This window comes from Cyanistes caeruleus, chromosome 1 (assembly GCF_971803275.1).
Source record: "Cyanistes caeruleus chromosome 1, bCyaCae1.hap1.1, whole genome shotgun sequence".
In the NCBI taxonomy this organism is placed as follows: Eukaryota; Metazoa; Chordata; class Aves; order Passeriformes; family Paridae; genus Cyanistes; species Cyanistes caeruleus.
Window position 1 is genome coordinate 85,302,198 of NC_141701.1, and position 22,317 is coordinate 85,324,514.

General features: G+C 43.7%; 1 protein-coding gene across 13 annotated transcripts in view; it reads right to left on the reverse strand.

Annotated features, from left to right (window-relative positions):
• Positions 1-16,504: 16,504 nt before the first annotated feature.
• Positions 16,505-22,317, reverse strand: part of DUSP22 (dual specificity phosphatase 22) — a 112,257-nt gene continuing 106,444 nt past the window's right edge. For all 13 annotated transcript variants that reach the window (XM_086900280.1, XM_086900311.1, XM_086900292.1 and 10 more), the window contains one exon: positions 16,505-20,337. In XM_086900280.1, the coding sequence (XP_086756406.1) occupies positions 20,152-20,337 (186 nt within the window). In that variant the 3' untranslated portion in view covers positions 16,505-20,151. The remainder of the gene's footprint in view (positions 20,338-22,317) is intronic.

A 22,317-nucleotide genomic window follows, 5' to 3' on the forward strand; every position in this document is an offset into this window, starting at 1 on the left:
CAGCCCGGCCGGGAGCGGCTCCTGCCCCGCTGAGCCCAGGGCATGCTGCCTCCCGAAAGCCCATCCGGAGGCACCAGGACTGGAAGCCGCTCGCCCGCCTGCCCTAACGTGGTGGGAGCTGGTGGGTAAAGGAGCGAGCTCCGGGCTCGCATGAAAGTCTCTCTTGCCGCCTTTTGGGTTTCAAGCACGTGTTTCGTGCCACGGCACTCTGGGGCTGTGTTCCAACGTCCCCAGCGCACATCCATCCACATCCTCTCTGCCGCAACCTCTCAGGTCACAGAATCTGTCACCGCGCTGAGCCGGAGGCTTAGGATATTAATTGCAAATCTTCAACGCCATCTTCTGAAATTTAAATGCAATTATCGCCACGTTTGGAGGGAGAAGTGAGAAGTGCAGGCGTTTTCAGGTATTTGGTTTGTAACACGCCATCCGTCCTCTAAAAAAAGCATTGGCAGGGCCGGTATGAAATCCTTTCAGCCATGAGCCAAGACATCTTTGGAACAATGTAATACACGTTTGAGATTGGAGGTGACTGCTACCGAAAATCAAGACAAGTAACCACAGCTTTACCAAAAGGCATCTGAAAGACTTTCTAAAAATCCAATTTCATTTTGTAGGGTTAAGACTGTGCGGTACTCAGGGCGCCAGCTGTGATTTCACTAAGTATAAAACCATCTTGAAATATACCACTGTAAAAGGAACACTTCTCATGTCTTCTCTTTTGTGGTTTTTAAATCAGCAAATTCAGGACCAGGGTGAAACATGCAGATTGGATCTGCACTAGGTCAAACCCTTCAGGAGAAAAATAAAAACCTTCTTTCTCAAGTGCTGGGGAATATTTAAAAAAAAAAAAAAATAGTTGTCCTTGTCGAAAGAAATCCATGTAAAGATGGAGCGGTAGGTAAATTGCGTATTAAGAGAAGATAAAGTCAATCATAGAATCCCCAGAGAGTTACATATGTAGGAAATTACCTGGCTGGGTGGTTGGTTGCTCTGTGTAGCAAGAACTCTACTACAAAACTATCTCCAGTTGCCTAAATGTTAGAGGAGATGATTAAAGCCAGACCCCTAAATGCACACTCAGCCTTAGCAAATCAGTCCTCTCATGAGGAAGACATTCTAATCTCATCAGCTTTGCTGATTTTGTTACTCAGTGTTTCTGGACATCACCCATTCCCACTTAAGATGGCAAAAAATATGTAGGACCACCATTTTGCTCTGCAGAGTAGAAAGCTCTGATCAATAACACAAACTGTGTTGTCCCCATTAAATTCTGCATCTCTGGATTATCTTTTTTGCCTATCCTAAGAGACAATTCCTCCCTTACCAGCCTTGCTAGAGACACGAACACTCCAGCACCTCACACTGTTCATCCGCTTCTGGTGTTTTCCACACCACTGCGAGTGCCTGACTCTTCAAACCTTACCCAAAAGCCCTGCTGTCTTCATGGAAGTTTTCTGAGCTAATGACTCTTGTGAAAATGCTCTAGCTGCTGTTTAACCACGGCAGTCACCACCGGGCCCCCTGTTTTTCACACTCTTAAGGTCACACTGACTAAAGGCATGCCAGGAAAAGTGACTGTTTCTTCTCAACAGTCGCTCACAAGCCCTCGGCGCACAGGAACATGGCTTCTGCTTTCACCAAACCCCTCTGAAGTCCCAGCTGACTCACCTGGGAATTGCACACAAGGTACAAAAGCGAGGAGAGGCAGACATCATCTCAAAGCAGCTGTCAAGGGCTCTCTGAAGTGGGTCCCTACAGAAAGGGGCAGTGCTGAGCCATGGGGCACGCATATTGAATGCTCTTGCACCCAGGAGTCTACACCTCCTTTCCTTCAGGAAGGTTTCCCTTCCTCTCTGTGTACAAAGGCTTTCCTGTCTCCCTAAAATACCACTGGGTGAGCTCAGTCCCTTGGCCAGGGGGACCCATTAGAGGTATGCCATAGGCAACAAGTCTGGCAGCAGAGATCTTTTGAGGACTGTGGCTTGTTCAGGGGCTGCCTCTGCACCAGAGTGCGTGAAATCCCCTCAGGCATCAGCACAGGGGGAGTTCCACGGCGCAGAAGAGGAACCTGCAGAGGGGAGTGAGGGGTGCCCACTCCCTGGCACTGCTCTGCGCTGGGGTGGGAGGGCTGTGCTGGCTGCCCTGGCGTTCCATCTGCACATGGCTCTGCTGGGAGTGTGCTCGTGGGGCAGGTCCCAGTGCTCAGTTAAGGTCTGGCCCTCTGCACTCCGGCTGCAGCGCAGAGCAGACCCACCAGTGAGCAGGAGCGTGGCAGCGAGTGAGCTCCTTACCCAGCTCTCCTCTCAAGTGAAGCACCTGGCATGGGCTCTCCAGGAAGCCAGAAAACCTTGTGCTAAAGCCCTTGACAAATGACATTGGAAAAGCATTTTCAGAAGTGCAATAAGCCCCTAAAAGTATTTTTGGAAGATCTGCAACTACCTGTCTACACCTTTAGCTGTCCCAAAACCCATTTCCTGAGATGGAGAGGTTGCTGGTTGCACAGGTTTCTACCGTGGGGTTTTCATCCCTCAGAATTCCTTGCCAACCCCTGGCTGCAAGTCCCTGTGGAATGATGTCCTCCACTGACCAAAGCAGAACAACTCAGACCCAAAGAGGGGCACTGTTAAAGCCTCCCAACACCACGCTTCAGTCAACGGCCCTGAGGCATGGGGTTGAGTTCAGAAGTCATTCATATGTCAGAAAGATGTCTGTAGTTGTAATTGCATGAATTCAGAGACACTGTGGAAATTCAGGGCAGATTTCTGAATTTACTTTCATTTATTCCAGCAAAGCACCTTATCTGTAAGCAGTCTATCATGATTCAAATAAAAACAACAAACAATTTTACACATCTTTTATTGTAGTAACTTCAACTTCTGGGTCATAAGAGTTACTTTCTCATTTTGGAGGGGTATTTGCAGTTCCTCCATTTAAAATAGTGACTCCTAAAACAGTATTAGTCAGCCATGTATTTTCCATAATACTAATTGCAGAGACATTTTAAACTACTAGAAATAAAGCAAACTGGCAAGCATAGTTATGTCTTTCAAGCAGAAGAGTCTCACAGCCCAGCTGACATTATTTTAGGTAGATTTGGTGGATGTTTTGTTTTCTTTTCCTGTACTTCCCCTCTGCTTCATAGCCAAGAATACTTCTAACCAATTCCCATTAGTCTGCTTTCATGCCTCTGTACATCAGCCTGTGCATGGGACTGAAAGAGCCCTTCACCACATGTCCTTGCTCCTGAGACATTATAGGATCATGGATTCAGTTACCTTGGAAAAGCCCTTTAAAATCTGCAAGTGCAACTGTTAACCTAGCACTGGCCAAGTCCACCGAAAGATAAGAAAATACATTAACTGCAAAATCTATTTTTCAGAAAAATCTGCAAACTAACATGACATAAAAGTGCTATTCTGTGGCTTTCCTTTGGAGAGAAAAAGTTGGCAAGCACATCCAACCAACGTGGCACACAAGCAGCGTGGTGCCCTGTCCCAGTGCCCAGATGTCAGGCCAAGAGCTTGGAAACCCTGGGTTGACACTTTCACTTCTGTAAACCAACAGCAAAATTTGTATGGACTTCCTGCTCCTCAAGGAAGGAGGCTCCTTGCCTCCTGATTGAACAGCCTACCCATCTCCCCAAAGCATTTCAACCTGTGGTATTGCAGCTACTTTCATCAGCAAGCAGCAGCCATGAATCTTAAGAAAAAGGGAAAAAAAAAAAAAAAAAAAAGACAACTAAATGAAAAGAAAAGAAATAAGTAGTTTTCAAATAAAAAAAAAGAAAAGAAAGTACCTGATGCAGGTCAGGAGCTATTGAGAGCAACCTCCCCCTTAACTCAGATAATCTGAGACTTCCATCTCTGCAGGGCAGCTACCAAGGACTGTCTGAGACGGCTGGCAGGGAGGCAAGGAAATCATGGTCCTCTGCCAGTGATGTGAGGCACAGCATGGTCATGAGTCTCCTGCTCCCTGGAGTAACAGGTCCAGCTCACTGTCACCTGGGAACCTGTGTTACCCTTCATCCAAGAGGAAGAGGCCAATCCAAATAATAGGATTTATCTTTTTCCATATCCAACCTCCTTTATTTGTAGTAAAAAGATGGGGTGGCAGGTAGGAACTTCAGACCATCAGCCCACCTGGCCAAATTCCTTCAACTACATTGTGTCCTCAGAGTATTTCCCATAAAGGCAGTTTACAGACTGCACTTAAAAACATCCCAAATATGATGAGCACTGACAAAAAAACACTTACTGCAATTTGATCACAGAAATTATACCAAGCTGAGGATGGACTCTCACCACAGTGGAGAAGTGGGACTGCTCCAGAGGTGGTACCTGATTCAAACACAATTTATTACAACAAAGAACAAGAATTGCCACCTTGGAAACATTCCATGTTTGGAGTCCATGTCTGAACTGTGGGACACGCAAGGAGAGGGCCAGGCTGACGCTTGTGGGACAAGTACAGACCTGGTGACAGGGGTGCTGTCACCTTGCTTGGGACGACCCTGGGATCACTGTCTTAAATCCATTCCTCCAGCAAGGAAGAAGTGAGTTTCCAGGGAATTGGGGAGCACTGAGCACTGTGTGGCTGACACATTGTTTGATTCCTGGCACATTCTGAGCTTGTCAAGGGTCTGTGGCCGGATGACACTCCAAGCGCTGGACACCCTGGGACGCTGTGAGAGCCCCATGCCCAGGGGAAGGGAGGCTGCATACACAACCACTTTAAATACTTTTCACTTTAACCAGTTGTTGCCAGCTTTCATACCAGCAAGTGTAAGGAATGTGCTTAGGTCCCTTTTTGTCTAAGTTCACATAATTCCCTGGGTTCATGTCTTGGTTTGAGAAGACAGGTGTCTGCTACGGAAGGCAGGAACCTCCGTTGAAATGGAAAAATGTCAACCCTCCCCCCCAAATTATTACAATCTTGAAATCAAGGGGATCTCAGGCAAAGATATGGGAATAGAAATAATAATTCTTTACTAGGAAAATTAAAATGCAATAGTACAAAAAAAAAAAAAAGAAAACAAACCACTGACAGAGTCAGAATACAACCTGACACCCTGTTGGTCAGGATATTGGTAGCAGTCTGATTAAATGGTGGCTGCAGTTCTCCTGGAGTGACAGATGTATCTGTTGAAGCAATGATCCTGTAGAAGGGTGTAGTTTTCCTCTGAAGGCCCAGTAGTGCAGATGAGTCCAGTCTCTCTTCTCTGAGAATCCAGTGGAGAAAGGCTGCCTGTGGTGTTCCAAGTCTCTGATCATATCCAGGTAGGAATGCTTGACTCCTCCCCCTGGGTGGAGCATCTCACAATGGAATGATGTCATTTTATCAGTCATGCAGTGACTCTCAATGGCCCATTAACAGAAGATATCTCCTTGGAGGGAGGATGGGTTGGGGAGCAGATAAAGAACACTCCCCCCCTGGTTTTAACAGTTGTTATAGAATCCATACTTTTGGTTACATCTCACATTGCAACCCAAGACAATTCAAAAGATCAGCTTGGTTTTGGTTTTTTGGGGGTTGAGGTTCCACTTCCAAGGAAGTGAGCTGCAAGGAGCCCTGTTAAAAATTAAAATGTCTTGGAGAGGGGTGGAATTAGGTTTCACTAAAACCTAAGCACTGAATTTTAAAGAAGCCCACAAGATATATACTGCGTATGTATCATCCATTCTGCTCCTGTTACTTACTACAATTGTCCATTAAATTTAAAACTATCTGGGGTTTCTGTCCTTTTAAAACTGGAGCATCTTTCTGAAAAGCAGTGTAAAGCAGGAATTTTAATGATAAAGGAACTCAGGTGGAAGAGAGCTTTAGGAAGTTCTACAAAAGTCATAGATGCGGGTGCCACTAGGATTTCCCGGCTTTGAAGAAACTGAGAGGATCACCAGTGGCACACTTGGGGCACATACAACACTCTGGAAGGAGCTTCACAATTTCAAGCATAATTCGGTTTCATCCTGTCTTGATTAGTGAGGGGTAAATCCCCACCCCAGATTTACTGAACAGATGGTGATGACACGCAGGTCATTGTGAGAAGGAGGTGGTGATGGTCTAGCAGTTTGTTACATTCTTCTTTCTGATAGACAAAAGAGGAACCCAGAGCCCCAAAGGAAAAATACTTAGTGACTAAGAAGGGCTATAATCTAAAGTATTTAAAGAAAAAGAAAACCCCATTTATATAATGTTCTTCAGGCAGCAACAAAAATAAAGTGCCTTCATTTTTCTGTTGAGGAGACGCCAGGCTCATCGTTCACAGGGGCCCAATGTGAGTTTGGCTGTGATCTACAGGGAGTGAATACTCAAGCCCTAAATGAATGTGCTGTGGTATTTCACTTTGAAAAGAAGCAGGTCGGCTGTATTAGATGTGCAGGAGAATGATTTAAAAGGAAACAAGTCTTTGTAAACAAGGATTTCGGTGGAGGGTGAGAATGGGGGGTAGCAAGTCAGAATTTTTCCTGCTATCAATGATCAATCTAGCACGTACACAAACTGGTGATGGCTTTCTAAAAGTTTCCAAAAACACGTAACAGCAAATCCAACCAAAAATCCCTTTATGGCACAACACCAGATGAACCACTGCATGCTCAGTGGTTTCAGTTCTAGCCCTTGGGTCAGCAGCCCCCACAAAGCACCCCACTGGGCAGCTGTCCTGGGCAGGGGCTTTAGTGCAAGATCCTGCAGGGGGAAACTCATCCTTCAGCAGTCCTGTGACAACTGGGACATTTGTGCTACAGTCCTCCTTGTCAGGTACCTCTATAAATGAGAGGGAATGAGAGCATGGAGAGTGATTGACAAACCTGAAGTAACCCCTCTCTCCTGGTATGTCAGCATCTTTCACCCTAAAGCAGCTTTGGCACATTTTTCATCCTGGGTGATGGAGGATAAACCCACCAAACGTGAGGGGAAATTCACAAGAGCTGAAATGTTGTCAGAAGACAGGAGGAAACTTCACAGCACTGTCATGTTGTGGCCACTTCAGAAAGAGAGACTTGGCTGCTTTTGGAAATGTCTCCATTTCCATAGTCCAACAATGACTATGTGAAATTAGAGCAACAATACACTGTTACATCTCCTCCCACCTTTCTCCACCTCAGATCACAGCAGCTTTTGGTATCTTTGGAGAAGGAAGGGCCATGGCAAGTGTAGTGCTGTATCCACAACTGTCTCATCAGGGGAACAGCACCTGGCACCACCAAGGGCAGATTTACAAAGGCGTAGGGGGAAGTTCTCAGTGGCAGTGAACTGCTTCTTTCCTTCCAGTGACAAGGGAAATACTCCCCTGACATACACATTGCCTGCATGGCTTTATTTCACTCTGTCTCAGGAAAATTCTGAATATTCTGCTAAGTTTGCCTGACAGTTAATGCAGGCCCACGATGCCTTCTGAGGATTGAGCAGCTGCAGAGGCTGTTGACAGCTGATGCTGCCTGGATGGCCTCTTTCATTGACTTTTGTACCAGCTTGCTCTTTCTCAGTGGTGAAAAAAGAAGAGATCTTTGCATGCATGGCTACTCATGTTTAGCATGAACAGGAAGGATGCTCTGAAGGGTGACTTAGTAGCATGGGGGAATGCTTCCCTTTTGAAGCAAAATATTTTTTTTCACATTGTCAGTGATGAAATCTTAGCCACACACGCTTCTGCCGAAGGTAACTGCATGCTAGAAAACACCAAGAAATTCCCTCACCCACTCAGCATTACTCATTTTGTTACATAATTTATTTTTTTTTTCCTTTTGCTGTGGATTGGGTCAATAAATACACTGGCCCTTAACAAACGCAGCTGTCTGTTGTGTTTGTTTATAGAAAATGCAATTTTGGCAGTGACTGAGCGGGAAGGCTACTGGTCCCAGCAAGATGGCATGAACATCTTGCCACTGGTTTTATTGAAGCACCTCAGGCCCATCATGGGACAGTTTACCTCTGGATATTCAGACCTACCAGCCTTACAAAAGCCTTCTAAATCCTCTTGCACTGCTCCCCAGCTCTTGCTGTCCAGAAGGACAAGTCACTGCCATCAGTTGCTGTAAGGAGCATATTGTCAAATGTGCTACAATTTTTTAAACTTTTTCTAACCCTTTTCTTTCATTTAGTCCTTGCAGATGGGAGAATTTATTGGTGATATGAGAAGTGAGATGAAGTCCCATTGCATCTCTATGTAAAGCAAAATCTCCTTACATCTCTCCACTGCTACATATGCCTGTCCCCCCACACTGGTGCTGCCTTGAGAAAGGGGAAAAAAAATTTTTAAAAAGAAAGAAATGACCATTTGGTGGCCTTAAACTGCTATTCAAAGCACCAAAAGTCAGATCCTGCTGTCACTGAACTGGGGAGGAGTTCCCCCTCTTTGTTGACTGGGAACAAAGTGTCCAGGCCAGGAGCTGCCTGTTGCACAGGGACACAGTCCCAGTCCTGCCAGTGCAAGGGGCTGCCTGCTGCTACACTGCCCAAGTAGCTGTGAATTATGAGGTTCCCCTCCACAGCTGCAAGGCAATGACTTTTTAAAAGACTTTTTTAAAAGGACAGACAGCAGCATTTAAGGGGATGCAAACAAAATTCCCTGCTGACACGGTAAAGCTTCTTGAGTAACAGTAAATGCTCCACATAAAACAGCAGATGTATTGGGTTTCTGAGGCATCTCTGGGGTGAGGACTTTACTGCCACAAGTCACCACAGCACTGACAGCACCATATGACTGACAGCAGTCCCAGGACACAGCTTTAGTGATGTTGTTCCAAATCCATCTAAACTCCAGCTTAGACCAATATCTGTTTAATGTGTAATGCATGACAGAGACCAGTGCCTAGGCGGTCCAGTCATCCCATGTCTGGGTCAGGTGTGTGTTTCTACATCAGGCAGTCAGATAAAGGTCTGTCATGTAGATTCTGGGAGAGCTCCAAGACTGGTGTTTATTTTTCACAAGGCAAATGAGGAACATATCATATAGTGTTGGAGAAGCAGCAGGACAGCCTGTCCTCATTAGGAAAAAAAAAAGTGTCTGACAGGGAACTCAAGAACATCATTATTGCTGCCCAAGGCTCATTTGGGAATCCATATTAAAAGGGCTCTGCTTGGAACCAATTCTTTCCTCTTCCCTCAAAGGTTCCCTTGAATCAAGTTCTCATAATTTTGACACTCGCCAGAGATAAAATAGGATCCTTTTAGCAACTCTCAGTCTATGAATTTACACTTCAAAATATTAACTTACGTTTCCAGAGCACAGAGGCTGTTCAAAGAAGGCCACAGATGCCTCCAGTGCCCTGGGGTGAGGATAGTTGTTGGTGCCACTAAAGAGCACAAGCAAAGAATCTGATTTTATACCTGCAGAACTGAGAAACTGTTCAGCTTGGTGCACTTCTATGAAGCTCCTCAGTCCTTAAGGGAGAAGAGATTCTCCTTTAAGAAGAGGAGAAGGTTCTTTTCACATCTCTGCATAGGCAGGAGTTTAAAATATAAAATATCAGTACCAAGTGGACCTGCTCAGGAGAACATCAGAAGTCAGCATGGGCTCATGTAGCCTAAGTCTGCAAGTCCTAAATCTTCCCGTGGAATCACCGAGTACCAGTTTGGATGGGACCTCAAGTCTCATCTGGTACAACCTTTCTTGGCAAAAGCATGGTCTAGACAAGGTGGCCCAGCACCCTGTCCAGCTGATTCTTCAAAGCATCCAACATTAGGGAATCCACCCCTTCCCTGGAGAGATTATTCTAATGCTTGATTCTTCTCATTGTGAAACATTTCCCTCTTGTGAACAATAGTAATCTCCCCAAGAGTAATCTATATCCATTACCCCTCATCTTTCCCACATGACTCCTCTTAAAAGGGAGTCTCCATCTTCTTTGTAGCCACCCTATAAATACTGAGATATGGTGATAAAGTGCTCTCTGAGCCTTCTTTTCTCAAGCTATTTGTCCACCAGGACCAACCCTGGGTCTGGGTAGATCCCAATCTGTGATACAGTCCTGGATCATGTTTTCCAAGGTACAAGATATTCCATTTGTCCTTCATAAAGTTTTTGTTCACTTTCTCTTTCAATCTATCCAGCAGGGTAGCTCTTCCTTCTAAAGTGTCCACTTCTCCTCTCAGTTTGGGATCGTCACCAAATTTTATCAGTGTATCCTTGATCTCATCACTCAGATCACTTACGAGGATATTGAACAGCACTGGGCCCAATACTCTCCACCAATGCTCCTTCCTCATATTCCTGCTCCATAATACTGGAATGGTGCTCTAACCATTGGCCTATCAAGTGTAGCTCACTGGCAGCTAGTTTGTGTATTCACTCTGGTCTAGAACCATCAGTTTGGTCATGTTTTCATTATTGGGTTCTGGGGGGAATTTTGGTGCGCTGAGACACAATAGTCAATGTAATTCTTCAAGTAAGTGTCCTTTTCCTTTCACCTTTCTGATTACACACAGTATTAGCCACCTCTTCTGCACTCTCAGTAAGTCTGGAACAAAACCTTTACTCTACCTCACTGTATCTTTCTCAGGAAACTTAGGTAGTTCCTAAAAGTTCCTTCAATTTTTCCTACCAGCTCCCACAAGTGCTACTATTTGCTTGTAGAGTTTTTCCCTGGTGACGAAGCAGCAGGAAACCAACAGACCAAAATCAAAGCCTGACTTGGCTTTCCTGTAAAAACATCATTATGCTTTTCTCTTTACCTTCACTAAGCTAGAGCACTACAAACTCCCTTAAGATCAGCTTATCTGTTATGACTGTTCACCTCCAAGGGCTTAACGAGTGTGCACCATGGCTGCCCAACACACCAACAGTGACAGAAACTGAGAGTCACTGATGCAGAGCTCTAGAAGAACGCAGGAAAAAGAGAGATTTGATGACAACCCAAAGTCCAACAATGACTGTGAGCTTTTCTCTTCTACTATATGTTATGCGTTACCTTTAAAGATGATCGCAGCAGATACCTGCATAACTCAAACTACTCTCTTGTTCATTGTTCCTACTATCAGATGTCAGGATACACCACCTTGCTGGAAGAACTTTTGAAACCATTACTTTGCGCTACACTCCATCAGCAGACTTGTCTAAATAAATAAATTAAGCCTCTCCAGAGGGGATCTTCATAATCTCTTCCCACATCTAGTTATTAATGACAGGTGGAAGGGAAGGTAAATCATAGCAGAGGTCTTCCTTTTTGTGACCGCTATGACTCTGCTCCAGGAATGACTGTGTACCTGCAGGGCCTGGCTAAAGTCACCCCTGAAATGTGAAGCTGCTGTTCCATAAAGCTGCAACAACATGAAACAGACCACAAATATTGATCACCCTCCTTTGAAGGATGGCCAAAAAGCAAAACTGCCAAAAGCATCACTGGCTTTTGAAAATGTGCATTAAAGCTTATCTTAGGGTTGCACTCCAATGTTTAAAGCTTCCCCTGCAGGTGGTCAGGCTAATCCTCTCCCAAACTGAACCAGCTCAGTGTCACCAGTGCACAATCAGCTCCCTGGGGTACGGCTCATGCAGTTTGCCAGTAAACCACCGCGTGGGCCTGTCCCAGCTCATCAGCCCTCTGGGAAGCCAGGGAATGCCGTGTCAAAACACAGAACCAGCTGGGATGCACAGCTGGCAACCCTCCTCACTGTGCAGGTTTCACTCTAGGTGATGGAGACACGACCCTATTTTATTGCCATCTCCCAGGAGAACACGGCCATTTCACACAACTCCACCGTCAAGCATTTCCTTCAGGCATCATCTTGGCATCTTCTAATGAAATGGGGTTTCAAGTGTGTCATTCCATCCCTTCTCCAAAAAAGTACCCACCTGCAGCTTAGCACTACTTGCAGAAGGCTCCTTCTTGCTTTAATTGCAACCTCTTGTTTAAAATATTCACTGCCCATCTGCCCTCCCTCTCCCCCAACAAGCACACAGGTGGAAATTCTCTTGCTCAGAGGTTCACAGTACTTCACGAAATATTAAAATAGAACGTGGCTGGTTTAAAACAGCTACTAATGCCTTTCTTCTACAGCCCACAAAGCATTCTTGTAACCAAAGCCACAAAAAAGGAGGTATCTTTAAATGAGCCGTGCGGATTGATTCACCAATTACCGTCTCTTCCTCCCCTTTATTGTTTCCCATCAGAGCTGGCAGAGCACTCACCAAATTATGCTCTCCCTATTTTTACTTTGGCTGTTTCCACAGTCTGGTCCCCACACAAATTATTTTCAGCTAGGTAAAGAATCTGTTAAATAATCACCCTAATATACATGCTTCCAATTAAAAATTGATTAAACTGTTCTTTCTTGAACAAGTGATCAGTACAGAATCCAGCATCCACCTCCATTCAGTCTTGAAGGAAGGGAGGGAAGAAAGCCTGGAGGGACTAATAGGATCCTAATTACATAACTTAGGGCGCAAGACAACCTTGGAGAAGAAAAGGAGACTTTGGCCATCAGTAGACAGGGGCTTCTCCAATACATAGTTTGCATCTACTCTGGCTGGAAATTTAAGGTTTTCTTTTTCAGCTGAGGTGCCCACAGCAGGCACTGCAAATTCGCCAACCCTACATGAAGTCCAGTGTGTTTCAAGCCACCGAGGCTCCCTGATCACTCAGCCTGAGTCCCCACACACTGACCTTCTCTCAGGAATTACCTCAGGAGAGGTGGCACTGACGGCATTTCACAGAGCGCAATGCATTCAGAGAAAAAACAGCTAAGTCAAGGGGGAGTCCCTTCTTCTGCTGCCTGGAGTTTCCAAGCTGTCTTTGGAAATGAATCAAATTCATGTCTTCCATGAAACAGTCCAAAAGTAGCAGCAGCAGCTTGGCCAGGGAGACACTGATTTTGTTCTTCTTCCAGTTCTCATCTGCCAGAACAGCCTTTATTAGATGTATTCACCATATGCACTTTCTTTCCAGAACAAGAAAATCAGGACACCACTTCTTTTTCTATCACCATAAAGTACTGTGGAGAATCCCTTTTTTTTCAGCCTGCAGACTTTTTCCTGGAGTACATGGAAATGTATCAGCACATGCATCAGGAGCTCTAACCTCCCTACGTTACCCTTAGCTATTCCAATGCTTTCATTTTTTACCATGTGCAATTCCTCCTCTGCCTGCCGCCTGCTGCTCCTTCCATCATTCTTGAAATCAGAAGCACATTACATATCCCAACCATTTAATTTTTACTAGTGACTTCCTGTCCAACCGATGCACCACAGGGATTAACTTCATCTGCGACAGTCAAAACCGGAATTGCTCTGGGCCGCTTTCTCTTCACTCCATTTTTTTCTCATGTAGAAATGACAGCTGCACTTTATTGTTCATGTTGAAATACAGCAAGCAGTTCCTGGGGGAGTAAGATCTCAGATTTTCTCCCATCTACATCCAACCACCATCTTGAGCACCTTCATATGCAGGGATGAAGGGGCTGACACCCTCACAGATCTCAGCCCTGCTTCAGGAGCTCTCTGTTACAAACATATTTTAACACCCCTCAGAGGGAGACAGATACCTCATTTGGCAAACAACATCGATGCAGTGCTTTTCATCAGGGGCATCTGAAAGCTGTACCAGGGAAAGATGTAGCTACTTCCCCATTTTACTGGGAAAATGAAGCAAATCTGACTGAAACAACTTGCATAATCAAAGAGCAAATAGCAGGAGACTTGGTAACAGAATCCAAAATGCTGCTCAGTCCAGCATTTCATGGATTGGACAAAGGTGACTGACTCAGAGTGCCTTCTTGGGAAGTCAAAACCACAAGCCTTTTGTTTCTAAAAGGACTATGGAACCTCATAGCTTGTCTTACTGCAACAGTGGTGCTCTTGCAACCCTTTCTATGCCATTTATGCAATTTGTGCAGTGTCAGGGAGGCATAATTCTGAGGGAGAGAAGCCCAGCTAGAAATATGTGAGATCTCCTAAGGGAAACATTTATGTATAGTGACCAACCCAGGGAAATGAAGGTCGGCTCTAAAAGAAAAGAAAATATTGTAAAGTATATAAGACTCTCTCAGTGACAGCAGAATCTAGAGTGCATTTCCAATGAATTACTGTATTACATTAATATCCACTGGTGGTTATACCTTTTCCCATTTATCCTCCAGACTTATTACTGATGGCTGACTTCCTACAGCCTTACCCAGCTGAGAAATTAGAGGTACACTTGCACAGCCTCCAAAAAATATATGCAAAAATATATATATACTCTTTCAGTATACCTCCTCCCAGGTCTCAGGTTTATGCTTCTTTACAAGTCACCTGAGCTAAGCCACTAACCATCCCAGCCAGTTCAGTTCCCATATTATGGAGGATACAATCCTGCACATTCATAATTGTCTCATCTAAAATGGAAACTGGGCACAGGTCTGCCTGAAAATCCCACTTTTTGAGGCTGCTTGCAAGTGAGTTTCAGTCCCAGTTCACTGCAGATGTGTTTGGCTCACATGAGCAGAACTAAGTCTCCTACAACAGCTCAGGTTTGAGCTATGCAGCTGTTCAATGGCAAAAGGACACCTCTTGCTCACACTTCATTAATGCCCACTCCTAATATTTACACTAGAAACTACATGGAAAACTACAGGAAGTCACCTTACTACTCACAAGGTACTCACTTTCAGAAATTGGCATAATTCGCTAGGGCAAAGCACACATTCAAATATCAAGGAAGAATTTGTTCCTTGTCTGAGGACAGAATAATAATGTTGGACAGAACAGTTAAATGTAGCAGTGAAATAGTTAAGCACAGGAGCTGGGCCACATGGAAAACAAGACCCACATTTAAAGCTCTGCTGGGAACAAAGTGTGAAATTAGCTGTTTCTGTCACATGCCTTGTTGTCACCAGGGGTATCTATAGAAACATTGCACACTGCAACATCATCTTCCTCATGCTAGTATTTTCTACAGACCATCATCATTTTCCCTCTGCCAGTGCAATCTTCTTGGGGAGGTGGAAGGACTCTCATGATTTGCTGGCAAAGCCAAAACTCCTTATGAGGTTATATGCACATCTAAGGACATGCAGGTTTTCCCTCTACTTCCCTCTACATCCTCAACTGCATGGTAGGACAGGACTCCAGGAATCGGATCAAAAGTGCCACTTCCCAGAACTCACAAGAGTTCCACATAACACCAGAGGGAATGAGACACACAGTCAGGAACAGCAATACAGCACCATGGTTCCAGCACAATTTTTGCATGTGATTTGGTTAAAAATTACCCTTGAAAAGTACTAAGTGGTCAACGGGAAGATTAAGCAGTAAAGTACTTTTCATTTGGAAACTGCTGTTTTTCTTCAGGCAGAGGAGAAGCTGTCTCCAAAACTTATGAGGTTTCCCTAGATCAGAAGGGATTATACTTTAAGCATGTTTTCTGTCCCAGCAATGTCGTAGCACATGTATCTAAGACACTGCTATGGGTAACAGATGGGAGAAAGAAGGTAATAACACTACTAATTTAAGTGTCACATAGCAGGCTGTACTGAATTTAAAGTCTCTTCACAGAAAGACATGAAGAGGACTAAAATTTTACATTAATTTTACATTAATAAAATTTGAGCCATCCCATTTACACTGAAGGTTAATAATGTATTATGTATTGTGAAATGTATTTGAACAAGGTGCATCTATCACTTTCAGAGCTATCTACAGGCACATCTGCTTTATTCTGGTGGAGGGTATTACTGATTAGTTGAATGCCCAATATTCCTTAGGAATTACCATCCACACATTCCCAATAGTATATAAAATAACAAGTGCTGGGAGAGGAAGGAGAGTGAAAAAAGAGAAGACTCAAGACTCACAATGCCTGAGCATCCAATTCTGCCTCCATGATAAGAGCGTCCCCACTGCAAAAACAGTTCAGCCTTCAGCAATTATTGAAGTGGCTAAGAGATCTGTCTACAATCTGACTGATTATACTTTCAGATTGGTGGGCTTTTTGGTTCAGGTTTGGATTTTTTTATTTTTTTTTTCAATTGCCCAAATGTCAGAAATACGCTCTTAGCAGAGGAAGTGTCAAACCAGAAATTCTGTGAGTTATCTGTGGGAATTTGAACGGGGCATTTCCTCCCTTACACTATGTTTTTTAATGTTTTCCCCTGAGAATCATCTGCCACTTACATCAGCTTCCTCTGACAGACCACTACTGAGAGCCTTGAGCACTGGCAGCCTGAAAATCAGGTAAGTTTTACAGCTGATTAAGCCCTAAATCAGTGTGCTATGGAAAAGAAGGTATTTCAAAATAATAAAAATGTTGTATTCACATGCAATGATGGGCCAGCAACAATCAGTAAGACAGCAACATGCAAGATCCTCTTGGGACACTACCAAAAGGTGCTTGTGCTGAAGAGTCTTGAACTCACCTGGAAGAACTCGGTGAACAGAGGGGAAGCTTCAAGAAGTCTGTGTGCAGGAGAAAAAAGTAATCTAAACACCAAAATGAGTTAGTTTTGTACTCTTAGTGTACCTGCAGGGATACAAACAGTGAGTAGAAGCCTTCTGGACACTATTACTGATTTCAAGAAATACAAAAGCAGATCAGGTGTTAACATTTAATTTTATTTATAAAAAAATTGTAGAACGTATTAAATACAAACATTTGGAAAAAGCAATCAAGGCTTCGCTCAGATGCCCAGGAAGAGGAAGACAGAGAATCAAGAAGCTTACCAGATTTAAGAGTTTTTAAACTAGTGGAATAATTGCTATAATTTTTCACTGACATCTTTATAGGTGGTGGCCATTATAGCAACCAAAGTTATTATCCCTTTTAAAAAACAGATATGATTTGTCATATCTTCCCACTCAATCACAAAATGTAAGGAAGCAACTTTTTCCAGGTTAAAAAACAGAGTAATAAATACTATTAATGCATTTACCCATTACCTACATTCTATAACACTAGACATTTGCTTATAATCACACATGGATATCAAGTTTAGCCCAAAAAAAATCGATAATACATTTCAAATCTGGATATCCAATAAGGTATTATAAACTTTATACATTTTCCAGTGAACATCAAAATGAGGACAGTGCTTTGAAGTACAGAAACAAAATAACTGAATGTATCATCTACACTACAAAGGCCAACTACTTAAGAGGTGAATTGGATCTAGTCATGTTCCAGATAGCTAGAAAGTCCTACAAATTGCCACTGAAAGGCTGGCTGGAAGACAAATCATGTCACACTCTCAGTCTCCGTTAGCTCCTCTCCCTGTCTAAAAGGCCAAAGGTGAGAACTGTAGCTCTCTCTTCTGCACCCGTGGTAATTAGGGAGTAAACCATCATTCTGCTCTCTACGTGGGCGAACCAGATTCCAGTTATCTTAGACTGCTGTTGCTCTTACACTGCTCTTACCTGCAGTATGCAGTACACACAGACCACTACACAAGATGTTGAAGGCAGAGACTGCAGAAAGTACCCTTTCTGCCTTTCAAAAAGAGAGAAGCACTTTCACTCACTGACAATACGGCATTGCCTCCGTCTTCCCAGCTTACCCTGCATCTGCTTTGGAGCTGCAGCATAATGCACACTGATGTGGCTACATGGCCCTAAAGCCAAACTCAGTTCCAAAAAAAATCCTGTTCAGGGGACTGACTCTTTGGAGATAACCAAACTATTTTAAAAAAAGAGTGCAGATTAATCTTGGACACATGAAAATTAACAGATATCTCCCATACTACCTTGTATGCGTCAGAACAGTAAAAGAACTGCCAACTTACCAGCACCCATAGCTTTACTACTGAAAGGACAAGAGTGCCAGGAGTACTATAGGATACACAGTGCTGGCAGCCTGCTACAGGATGGACTGGCTGGATACCTGCAAGACCACAGGCAGAATAGTTCTGACAAAGCTGCCCTTTGGGGATGGGCTAACGCTGCCCTACATATCCTATTATGAGTAGAGGGCTGAACAAATGGACCCGCATCCTGAACGTGTGTCAGACCCTGTTACCGAGGAAAACATTTTCCAATTATCACATCTACCCTCAGAGCACTGAAGGGACTGCCAATGTGGGCACCACTGGGCTGGAATTGTTAAGCAGACAATTATTTGCAGATCAACATCTTCAGGAACAGCTAAATACCTCTCTTACCAGGCAATCACAGAGCAACTGCTGGATATACCAAACAGGCAGTGCTTCTCTCAGCTGCAAGCTTGAAAACAAGGTCAGTTCCAGCACTTTTTCCAAATCCAGCAACATCCCTTACTGCAACAAAGATATGATTATCCTGCTCTCATCATGCTCAGTACACTTAAAGCACTTAGTGCAATGAGAACCCTGACGCAGGCTTGACCTCAGATGAAGTGGACAGGTCAGTTCCACGCCATTCCCTTTTCTCCTTTTCGGCAATTATTGATATGCACAACCCCTACTTCAAAAGCTGTAACATTTTTTTTTTTTTAAGATACTTAACAACAGATATTTAACAGCTAGAGTTTACTTGACCCAAAAGCCTTGCTCCCATCCAAAGAATTCACTGCCGCCTGCAAGCAGGAAATCACATTTAGAAGAATCTTGTAAAGGAATGGGAGGCCAGAGTACCAAAGAAATTGAAAGAGACACGACAGTCTATTTAGTCTGCTCATTGTTTCTCACTCAGTGCTCAGCTTTTAGCATGATATACACCACACTTGAACAAATGAAGGGCTTGGTTTTACTTTTCTATCTTGGCTGTTTGGGTGGTATTTTTTATTTTCTAGAATCTTCAAGAAAAGTGGGCCTTCCATCCTCCAAGTCAAAGACAAGAAATCATGATCTTGGCATCAGGGCCACCCCACATTACACCATCATAAATCAATACACTGCCCAGCATCCCTACTGACATGTTTCAAGTTACACTCTTATAAGCTGCTTGAATCAGGCAAATGGCTCCATTCCAGAAACACACAAATGTTACCAAGAGCGGAGTATGGCCCCTAGTTTCAACCTAGTTAAAAATATATTGTACAAACGCATTCCTATAAATCTGATCACAGCAAAATATATAGTGGTGTTTAAATGGCAGGGAAGTTGAATTCCAACAACTCAATCTTTAAACCAGTGCGAAATATGGGCAATTTTAAAAATAAACAATAAACTTCTCAAATACAGACATCTGTGAAATATACATGCACACGCACACTCTCGCACGCACACGCACCCACTTACTTCACTCAGTGTTAGATTAAGATTACACAAGGCAATTTTCAAGGTTGCATTTACAACCACAATGACAAGAACAGCATTTTTGAGGTAGCTGAAGTCAAAGAGCAAACCACAGCACAAGCAAAGAAACAGGTGCTCGCACTCACACCGAGCCCACTCTTTGGAGACACGTTATCGTGTGCGCAGGGGCGCGTGCTGAAGAGGCACGTGTTCCATGGGGAATGAAGTTCAGCGGCTCTGGAGACATGATAGACTATTCTCCAGAAAAGTTTATGTTGGGAGACCAGATGCACAGTCAAGGGACCATGGCTTAAATCACTGCACATCAGCTGAGCTGTGGTAACAGCCTGGGTGCTCTTGGTCTGTGGCAGCTCTGCCGACAGTTCAGTCTCACGGGCACTGAAGCAAAGAAAACTGTGGCGGTTGAAGGTGTTATTACTCAGAGCTGTCTGTCCCACTTCTCTCCTAGATGCCACTGCTGGGGGAAAGGTACTTGGGCCCCTGTCTCACCTGCTCCAGCTTTCAGCCTAGCATTCAAGTTCACACCCACATCCACGCTATTACTCGCCAGTGGACCGTGAACAGGAGCAGCAGAGACACAGACTTGAGTTCCCCTCTTCAGCGGCAGTAACACCTTTGCCACACTAAGAGTGCAGAGATGCCAAACTGCCACAGCTTGGATCACCAGACCTCATCTCTCCAAGCCCTTTGCTAGCCTACAACAAGAGGAGTTGAGCTAACCTCACAGCAAATGCCAGGCAATGTGGGCAGAAGGGGATTTAGCTGTGGCTGGCAGACAAAATTCCTCAGCCACAGTAACTGGATCCTGTCTCTGGGCATAAACAGAGCTTGATCCTGCCCAAATTACAAAACTGTGTGAAACACACTCATACACACACACACATAATGTCATCAAGAAGCTTTCTATAAATCAACAGTTTGCATGTTTTACTGCTGAAAGTTTTAAAAATGGGATGGAAAACATGGCAAGATGTTCTGCAAAAGTAGAAAGAAAAAAAAATCGACCTCTTGTGATTAGGTCTCTGTTGTGTAGTTGCTGTATGAGAGTGATGGCACAGATGAGAAGTTGTTATTCCACTGCCTTCCTCCAGTAGTCTGGTGCAACTCTGCCTGCTCTTTGTATTTGCTCAGAAGATTTTTGGCTTCTTGCAGATCCTGAGAAGAGTTTTCCCCATATTCTTCTTTCAGCCACTGCCTGAACTGCGGAAATAGAAAACACATACACAAAATGTTGAAACAGTACAATGCAACTGATGGAGAAGTAATTCTTCTTCCTGTCCTACAGAATTTCAATAACCTTTAGGATCATATGCAGTTTAAAGAAAAGCACTCCAAATATTCCATGTCCTTCAACAGCAGCACAGAATGCACAGCACAGGGACACATATTTGAAATCAAAGAGACTCTTTTCATCTCCTGAAATGACACATCTGTGGAACAACTTGGCTGACTGGAGTAATACAGAGTAAGGAACATCTGCTGGGAAAGGACATCCTGGACTTAAAATCTCCCTGTTCCTGCTGCATATACAAACAATAAGAGGAATTAGCGTGGAAGCCAATATGATCAGCCAACTTGCCCAAGTCACAACTGGCTACAAGAAGGTTGAAGATCAGAAAGTGAACCACTCTTATAGTTCTTTTTTTATCTTGAGCCCACAAATACCAGTAGTAAAAAATGTATTGTGGATATCCTAATAGGTGTCTTCTAGGAAGAAATAGTCCATGAGTTTTACAAGCTATAGAATAGGACCCCACATGTTATTGATATGAATGACTGAATATGATACATGGTAGCATATGTACCATATACTCCAGGCCCAGCTGATGGTCAGTCTAGCTCTGTATCCTGCTCTGCGAGTAACCAGATATAAATGATGAGGAAAGAAGCAAGCAATGGCAGGGCAATAATGCTGGGACCTTTTCCCTGGCTATTTCCTCAGCTTGCTGCAATTTTCAGCTCAGGTGCTTTCTGAGGCTGAGGCAGTATTTTTGTGTTTGGTAACACAAATGAGTTCTTTTGTCATGAGATCTCATTTTAAACCCACTTTTTTTTTTTTTTTTTTTTTACCACAAGATATCAGTATGCCAACAAGCTCCACAAGTAAATATTGTATAAATCCCCTACTGCTTTTCCTTGACTTGGACCTGCCAACAGATAACTCTGTCTCATAGGAAAGAGTGGAAATTGCACATGTTCACTTTTTCTACCCACTCAACTCTGACACTGCTTTACATATTGGAGAACTTAAGTCCAGCTGAGGACACTTGTAGCTGAGGAACTGTCCAATTCCTGACAAATTTGTTGAGCTTACCTGCAGAAACATCTAGTAAACACAGACTCAAACAGTTGTGTCCCAGTGGGTATAATATTAATTTTTCCAAACCTTCATAGCTTTGTTCTGTTTGGGGCTCATGAAGAAGCTCGATCCATAAAGATCATTTACTAGGACATTGGGAGACAAGACCTTAACATAGGAACTTCCTCCCATTCCTTAAAGAGGTCCTCAGGCAAATCTGAAGCCATGTGGAATTTTGGAACAGGTGCAAACTGTGTCTGACCTTAGTCACTAAACCTCATCCTATAAGACCAAGATCTAGAGGACAACATTCCAGAGAGCCCACAGGATACCACCACCCTTTAGTGGCACAGAAAACTCCAAATGCTGCTGAAATCTGAAAAAAGTTCACGCCCTTGGCAGATGGCATCATTCCACTGAAATCAGGTGTGTAAACAGACAGCTGCTAAGGATGTGGTTGCTCTTAAGAGACAGTAAGAAAGCACAGCCCAGCCAGTGAATACAGGTGGATACTTCTTTTTGCAACCTACTGCCTCCCCCTCAGTGAATAAAGACAGAATGCACAGTCCATAGTGGATGAAAAAAGAGAGACGTTACTGTCTTTATCAGGCTATTTGCATACAGCCTTAATTGTCATTGCTGTTAGACCAAACCAATTAGAGTAGAAATGACTGTAAGGGAGGAAGGAGACAAGTCTGGAAAGTCCCTCTCTGACTTTTGTCTCTTAAAAATCACTTATACTACCATTTACACCAGTTCCAAACGATCCAGGAAACATTCAGTTAAATATTAAAAAAAAGCAAATATTTACAGTTGCTAACTGCATCATGCAAAACAAACGGTAATTTCTAAACTCTGAGCTTTCGGCAGCAGAATGACAG